General features: G+C 36.3%; 1 protein-coding gene across 2 annotated transcripts in view; it reads left to right on the top strand.

The window, feature by feature from the left end:
* The window catches only part of LOC107725156 (carbohydrate-responsive element-binding protein-like), a 35,561-nt gene that overhangs the window by 24,060 nt on the left and 2,625 nt on the right, over positions 1 to 8,876 (top strand). For both annotated transcript variants that reach the window (XM_016534322.1, XM_016534324.1), the window contains exons 10-15: positions 2,913 to 2,986; positions 3,269 to 3,509; positions 5,966 to 6,063; positions 6,565 to 6,684; positions 7,503 to 7,630; positions 7,741 to 7,864. In XM_016534322.1, coding sequence (XP_016389808.1) covers positions 2,913 to 2,986; positions 3,269 to 3,509; positions 5,966 to 6,063; positions 6,565 to 6,684; positions 7,503 to 7,630; positions 7,741 to 7,864 — 785 coding nt within the window. The remainder of the gene's footprint in view (positions 1 to 2,912; positions 2,987 to 3,268; positions 3,510 to 5,965; positions 6,064 to 6,564; positions 6,685 to 7,502; positions 7,631 to 7,740; positions 7,865 to 8,876) is intronic.

Below are 8,876 nucleotides of genomic sequence, written 5' to 3' on the forward strand. Positions count from 1 at the left end.
TTGCCAGTGAGCATCTGGACGGCTAAAGGAATGTCCTAGGTTCAAAACAAATTTGAGCTAACTGGAACTAAAACTATATCAAAAATGTTTTTTGTTAATTGAATTTAATCTGGTATTAAATAAAATATAGATATTAAATAAAAATTGTAAAAAAAAAAAATAAGACAAAATCGCTTAGCAAAATTACTAAAAATTAAACAAGGATTAAAATGAAAACTTAAAATATAAAAATAAAACAATTCAAATTGTATAAATATTAATTGTGTATATATAAATAATAGTAAAATAACACTGATGTTAACATGTATTATATCATGTATTAATGTAAAAATTGTTTTTTGTTCATTGAATTAAAGCTGAAATAAAATATAAATAGTAAATGAAAAGTAAAAAAAAAAATGTAATTAAAAATGTTGCCTTGGCAACTAACTGAAATAAAATAAGTTTAAAGCTGCAGTCCGTAACTTTTTGTGTTTAAAATTTACAAAATTTATATAATAAGTGAGTACACCATGAATACATTTTCCAAACCGTGATTTTAGCTTGTCCTGAATCACTACGGTACACCTATAATAGGTTTTTATATTCTATTATATATGTTATATATTCTATAGACTATTTTAGACTGGTTCTGATAGGAACCGCTGCAGAGAAGCCCAGTACCTGCGAGACTCGTCATAGACATAAACAGAGAAGTAGCGCCGGCTATAAAGTTCTTCCGCAAGACACATGCAGTTCTGTTTATTAACCACTAGAGCACCAAAAGTTACGTACTGCAGCTTTAAGTTGAAGTACTAAAATTAATACAACTAAAACTTAAATAAAAATAAATTAAAGCTAAGCAAAAATATATAAAAAAAACTAATAAAAAGACAAAAGCACAACAAAATTCTAAAACTAACTAAAATTAAAATGAAAACTGAAAATATAACAATAAAACCTTATTCTAATTACTAATAAAACCTATATATATATATATATATATAAATCAAGCAAGTTAACGCATTATTATCACATTAACGTATTAATTAATTAACGCCGACAATTATTTTATTGCGCATTAACGCAGTTTTTTTTATTATTATTTTGAAAGTCCATTGCTCACTGGCTCTGAATACACATACAGACAAACCATGGGTCACAGGAGGGGTGGGATGTTGATCAGTACTGGCTTGGGATGAGCGTCATCATGCGTCTCAACCAATGAGAGAATTTGGGGTGGGCCTAAGACTGCAGCAGCACTCACATTACCGTTCCCGATAAATATTATTTAGGCTAAGCATCAACATTCACAAACCACTGTTCACTGTTATTTTTAACAGAAAAGAATGCAACGTGCTCGTAATCACAACTTCAAGTGGGAAATAGGAAGTTTCCGATAGCACGTGAAGACAGCAGAGAAGCACTCTCACTCAGCACAGTGGAGTGCATCGTTTTGTTAACTTTGTGGTTTATTATTTTGAGTCGTTTGGGTCGTTTGTAACACACGGCCCTCTCACAATATATTGCTTTACAGATCTATCACTTTTGCCGCTCAGAAATGTAGACGCAATCGTGCTGCACGTATCAGAAGTTCAGAGCTCCGACGCTACATGCGTACCGCTCCCAACTAAACTGCGCTCTGGCCCACCTCTTCCAAACGAGCCAGGGATGGCTAAACGAACCGGAGCGATCACACTAGTCAAACGAACCGGGCTTTGGGGGTCAAACGCGCTCGGGCAAGGTTCAGATCGCCTAGTGTGAGTACACCCTTATTTTCCCGCATCCCGCACTCGCCCATCAAGTGTTGTCCCGCGCCGCACTCTGCTGCGTTGCGTTAATGTTTAAGTTGAGATTTACAAGAAATATTTTAACTGGTACTATGTAAAAGGAATACTGCTGTAAAAAAAGCACCTTACTTGTTTAAAGTGCTTGCAAACCAAATGTTATTGCATTTTTTGTTCATATAGCAGTACTTTTAAATGAAAAAATGCACAATACATTTTGAATTCATTATTTAATTTTGTGCATAACAATGCGATTAATCACGATTAATCGCAGAAAAATCATGCGAAATTTTTTACTTGTTGCCCAGCACTAATATATATATACAGTGGGTACGGAAAGTATTCATATGTATGTGTGTGTGTGTGTGTGTGATGCGATCTGGGAAACCCCGTCGAATGTCGCGCTGGGACGTTTTTAGTAAAATTCGAAAAATAGGTTGAATGTCAATTTTTTTGTCAAAATTAGGTTTTAATTAAATTATTATTCTTTAACATCTTATCTATCATCTCTGAAAATATCTTGGCAAAATTCACTTGTTTAGTGCAGAAAAATAGCGATTTATTGCAGCAAGCATAAAAGACTGTCTTTCTCTTATGTTAAGAACGCGCTGCGGAGGTGCTTTCTCTTAACACCACAAAATAGTTAACCTATCAAAATAAACCACGTAACATGTATAATAAAGGTGTATACAAAGGTGTGACAAAATATCGAATCGATGCCTTTTTGTAAGAAAAATATCCATATTCAAAATGTAATAATCACTTTAATGTAGCTTGCGCTCACTGTTGTAAACAGAAGCAGCTCCGGGCGGATGACGCATGAGTTCAGCGCTGCACATGCGTCGGTGAGTCTCGTGAAAACCAACGTTTGTTAACCGTAGCAAAGGAAGCAAAGTTTTCTTACTTTAGCAAAGGAAAACCAGTCTCCTCCTGGCTTATATCGAAATCCTCCGACATTCTTCTTTACAAATCCCTAGGATGACTTGAGGGTGAGTCATTTATGGGCTAATTTTTACTTTTGGGTGAACTAACCCTTTAACATGCATATATAGGTTTATGCAACTGTTTGTTTTTATAAACTGAGGGATGTGATTATTTTCTGTGATTATTTAACAGCATTCCTTAACATTTTAAAAAACTTTCTAGGAAAACCATCATTGAGTTTTGACGCTCCTTCAGCAGGGTTAAAAGGCCACAGACCAACGACACCCATCTCTCCGGTAAGCTCTCATCATAGCAAAATAAAATATCTGCAGCACGCTGTAAAACAAGTTAAAATAATATGAACACACCGACAGACATTTATCAAGACTAGAGTAACGATGCAGAAAATTCAGCTTTGCCATCAAAGAAATAGATAACATTTTAAAATAGAAAACAGCTATTTTAGACTGTAATAATATTTCACAGTATTACTGTTTTTACTGTATTTTTGATCAAATAAATGCAGCTTTGGTGAGCAGAACTTCTTTCAAAAAAATCTTAATTATTCTCCATGACAGCCAAAGAGCAGCAGTCGAGGAGGATCGCAGATTTCCCACAATCCCCCCTGGGCCTCCACTGCAATCCCACCACTGTCACCGTTACACTGTCAGGCGCCCATGTCAACCCATGGCCACAGCGGCACCTCGCAGGGAAGCACCATTTCCTCTCTGCTCACGCAACAAACACCACTTCTCATCCCCAAAACAGAAAAACTCTCCCCGGTACAAATGCACACAAGTGACAGGACCAGTTTAACAGGTGTGTTGATCTGTGTGGTTTTATAGGAATAGTTTACCCAAAAATGATAGTTTGCTAAAGATTTACTCACTCTCAGGCCATCTAAGATGTAGATGAGTTTGTTTCTTCATCACGACAGGTTTGGAGAAATGTAGCATTGCATCAGTGTCTCAGCAATGGATGCTCTGCAGTGAATGGGTGCCGTCAGAATGAGAGTCCAAACAGCTGATAAAAACATCACAATAATCCACACCACTCCAGTCCATCAGTTAACATCTTGTAAAGCCAAAAGATGCGTCCTTGTAAAAAAAACAAATCCTTCATTAAGGTGTTTTTAACTTCAAACTGTTGCTTCCAGCTAAATTATTATTATGGATTATCGACTCATATTTTGGCTAGAAGCAACGGTTTTGAAGCTAAAAATGTTTTAGGCCACTTCCACACGAAGCCATCCCTTTCCGATCTTTTTTTTTTACTTGTCTCAAGAAATATCTGCATACACACGAAAACACAAAACCGACTCAAAACGATGTAGTATACATGCCAGACCAGCATGTGGCGCTGTAATTCTGCCACAGAGATACACTAAAAACGGAGAAGAAGACTTGGAGCATGCTAAACCTTGCATGCTGTATACAAACCTAACACAACAACAAGAAAACGAACATGGAACAATACACTTATTACACTATTTGTTAATCTGTGTTAATGTTAGTTAATAAAAATACAATCGTTCAGTGTTTGTTCATGTTGTTATTGCTGTTACGTGACGTAGTGGTGTCTGACTAGGGGCATTTTCACAAAATATACGGATTATTAAATAGCAGTTTCACGCTCCCAAAACGCCGGATACATCTGGACTAGGGCTACACGATAAATCGCATGCGATATTTAATGCGCATCTTGTCAGAAAGCCGGTTCTGTAATCAGCGGTAAATCTCCATCACGTGCGTGCTTTCACATTGAGCAGCATTAACTACACAGAGCCGTTGTTCACTGACGAGGTGCGCAAAAAAACGCTGATACGATACAAAATTTTTACCTATACAGCTAAACGCATCTCCGTGTGGACGGGCGGATTTGTTTCTTACAAACACGCAGCTTTTGGCTTCTCCAGATGTTAACTGATAGACTGGAGTGGTGTGGATTACTTGTGGATTATTGTGAAGTTTTTATCAGCTGTTTGGACTCTCATTCTGACGGCACCCATTCACTGCAGAGGATCCATTGCTGAGCAAGAGATGCAATGCTACATTTCTCCAAATCTGATGAAGAAACAAACTCATCTACATCTTAAATGGCCTGAGGGTGAGGACATTGTTAGCTAATTATATTTACAGTAGGGCTGCCCCCTAACAGTCGACTAATCGTTAGTCGACCAGAAGAGGCTTAAAATTTTATTAGTCGCTTAGTCGCAGAAAAAAATAAAAAATAAAAAAAATCCACAGGCGAAGTCACGCAGTCCATGACTAACAGACCGTTAACGGCTGGTCTATGGTAATACACTACATCGGGCAGGACATCCAAACACTCGCCTGTCATTCATCGACCTCAAATATGGCTTATCTGAAATATGTAAGTATTATTTACATGTCCGCTCAATCTAATGTTAACCTAGAGAAATGTGCGCTGTTCAAATGTGTGTGTGGAGTGTGGAAGCTGAACAGTAGCGTGCTCGCTGCAGGACAGATGGAGGCGCCGGTGCGCTCAATTGCTCTTAAAATACTACGAAATTGAATTACTTAAAGAGTAATACATCTTTCGAATCTGTAAAGACTCTACATTTATTTGTGTGCACTGTGCACTCACAATAACAACAAAATACGCTTTTGTAAAATAATAAAAGCAAACATGATGTGCTTTCTGCCGTCTCGGTCTCTGTGAACTTGAGCATGAAACTCCGTGTATATCTTTGCCTTGCAGGCATTAAAATATATCTATAGAGAGTGAAATGTCTACTTTCAAATGAACCGATTCAAATGGAAGACAAATATTCCCAGATTATGTAATCCGTATGAAACATGCACACAGTCGCATCACTACTGCGGAGATGACGAGTCAGTGTCGCTGACTTCATCTCTTAAGCCGAAAACAAAGAAAGCGCACTAGTTTATCAAATTATTAAAATGTTAATGCAGTCTCCTTACTGTTTTTCCCTGACACATTCATAATCATTACTTCTGCCGGTGTGCTGTGGCAAGCTTTATGCGTGCACTTGAGTGCTTATTAGGCTATGAAGGCATTTAAAGGCTCATTATAATTATTTAAATGGTTTATTAATAAACGGGCGATTAGTCGACTAATGCTTAAAGTGAATGACTACTAGTCGACCAGAAAAATCCTTAGTCGAGGGCAGCCCTAATTTACAGTAGTTTTACATTTACAACTATATTATGTCACACATAATAACTCAAGCACTCAAGTGTTTTATTCCAATAGTAATGAGATGTCTTGTTTTGAAATGTTTTTTTTTTTAGTCAGTTTTTCAGGAAACATGGGACAGACGTCACCTACGAATCCAGCAGAGAAAAGCCCAGAGTCGTTGCCTGGACAAGCCAAGATGGAGTCCACAAGAGTAAAAACACTAATCCGCACACGATTATTTCATAACGGCTCAGTGTGTGTTGTGTTTCTCATATGTGACCCTGCAGCACAAAACCAGTCTTAAGTCGCTGGGGTATATTTGTAGCAATAGCCAACAATACATTGTATGGATCTTTTATGCCAAAAATCATTAGGACATTAAGTAAAGACCATGTTCCATAAAGATATTTTGTAAATTTCCTACTGTAAATATATTAAAACTTAATTTTTGATTAGTAATATGCATTGTTAAGAACTTCATTTGGACATCTTTAAAGGCAATTTTCTCAATATTTTGATTTTTTTTGCACCTTCAGATTCCAGATTTTCAAATAGTTGTATCTCGGCCAAATATTGTCCTATCATAACAAACCATACATCAATGGAAAGCTTATTTATTCAGCTTTGAAACTGTGTATAAATCTCAATTTCAAAAAATTGACCCTTATGACTGGTTTTGTGGTCCAGGGTCACATATTGTCTTGTCTTACAGACAGACACGCGACGGATCACGCACATTTCAGCCGAGCAGAAGAGACGGTTCAACATCAAGCTTGGCTTTGACACGTTACACAGTCTGGTGACGACTCTCAGCTCACAGCCGAGTATAAAGGTAACACTCGTTTTAGTGACTTTATCAGTCAGCACTTGAGAAAAAGAAGTGTGCGTCATTGTAATGAATGTGCACTTGTAGTGACCTTCAAATCTTAAAAGGATGTTATTTTTTTTTTAAATGTGCTTGCAGATTATATAATAATTACTGAAATAAAAGGCCACTTAAGTATAGTCATGAAAGTGTCTCTCTTTAAGTACATTTTAAATCATTGTTTTAATAATCTTTCGTCATGCTTGAGTTGATTAACATACTAAAGCACATGTAAAGCACTTGATTGTAATTTCATCTGTAGTGTACTCTTGGATATTTTTTTTATAGTTAATATGGTTGAATTACTAAAATTCTAAAACGGAAATAAAAATAGAAATATTAAAAAACTAATAAAAATGACAAAAAATACTAACTTCAAAATTTAAATATAAAAATAAAAGCTAATTTTAAATATTAATAAATACTGTAATAACACGTTTCAATAGAAATTACATTAAAGTATATTTTAGTTTACAATACATGTCAGTACATTTGGCAGTACCATATTTCAAAGACGGTGGTAGTAATTATGAAATTACATTTGAAGATGTAAAGCACTCTTAAGTTCAACTAATTGCATTTAATATACATTTAAACTATAATACATTTTCATTTAATTGTAAATAACATGCATGAGTACTTCTTTTTCACAAGAGAAAAATAGCTGTGGATTTTAGCTTCTAAGTTACTTCAGAAGAAAATGTCTGGGAGATTTCTCATCTTATTTAATATCTTCAATCGTGCTTCCTCCACCTCTGTACTCTCATTCACTCTCATGGTCTCAGATCAGTAAGGCCACGACGCTGCAGAAGACGGCAGAGTACATCAGTAAGATGCAGCAGGAGAGAGCTCAGCTCCACGAGGAGGCCCAGAGACTCCGAGACGAGATCCTCACGCTCAACTCTGCCATCAAGTGAGTGCGTTTGAGCTGTTTTACAATGTGCTGGACATAGTTATGAGAGACATCTGCATGAGTGCGTGAGTGTGATTGTGATTGTATCTGAACTGTGTGTATGTACGTAGTGCGTGTCAGCAGCAGCTTCCGGCTACAGGCGTCCCAATAACACGACAGCGCTTCGACCACATGAGGGAGAAGTTCAGAGAGTATGTGAGAGCTCAGACGCTGCAGAACTGGAAGTTCTGGATCGTATCCAATCAAATCTGAAACAAAATTGCTGACCAACAGAGAAAGTCTTGTTGGTTAAGCAGCCCAGGTGAACTAGGTAAAACAGATATCACCATGCTTGCTACAGTTGATTAAAAAAGTTTTTGAAATGTTAAGTTTAAATGTTCAAATGATGCATTATTTAATTCAATATGCACTAAGTTGCACATATTTCCAGAAGAGAAATCTGAGCATAGGACAGGTTCAAAAGTATTTTCAGGTTTTTACGGAAGGGATTTTGGATATTTTTTTATCACTCCATAAATCACAAAATACTGTCAACAGCCAGAAGAAATAAATGTTCACGTTTTTAAGAATTACATTTAGTAGAAAATCAGTGTTAATTAAAGCAAATAAGGCCCAAGAAGCCGCAATCGCGACTCCGCTTTGCGTCGTGCCTAACAACGCCCCTTAGCTGTTATAAATTCACTGTAAACCACGGCTTCACGGGGCTTATTGCTTTTATAAAACGGTTATTCAATATACGTAGTAAGGTTTGTTTGTAGAGTAATTTACAACAGCTTCGAAAGTGGCTCAGCCAATCAGAATCAAGGACCGGAACTATCTGTTTTATAATATTTATGAACAAATACCTCTGTGAAGTTTGGTGTAAAACCAAAAAGTTTTGGATGCAAATAGATGATGTGTAATAAATTAAAAACATTTAAATTTGTATTTTGGAGGTTTTCTTTCTACTAATCGTCTGAAAGAAGATATGTGACCCTGGAGCACAAAACCAGTCATAAGGGTCAATTTTTCGAAATTGAGATTTATACACCATCTGGAAGCTGAATAAATGAGCTTTCCATTGATGTATGGTTTGTTAGGATAGGATAATATTTGGCCAAAATCTGGAATCTGAGGGTGCAAAAAAATCTAAATATTGAGAAAATCATCTTTAAAGTTGTCCAAATGAAGTTCGTAGCAATGCATATTAGTAATCAAAAATTACGTTTTGATATATTTACGGTAGGAAATATACAAAATATCTTCA

The sequence above is a fragment of the Sinocyclocheilus rhinocerous genome, unplaced genomic scaffold, assembly GCF_001515625.1.
Source record: "Sinocyclocheilus rhinocerous isolate Xijiao unplaced genomic scaffold, SAMN03320098_v1.1 scaffold1295, whole genome shotgun sequence".
In the NCBI taxonomy this organism is placed as follows: Eukaryota; Metazoa; Chordata; class Actinopteri; order Cypriniformes; family Cyprinidae; genus Sinocyclocheilus; species Sinocyclocheilus rhinocerous.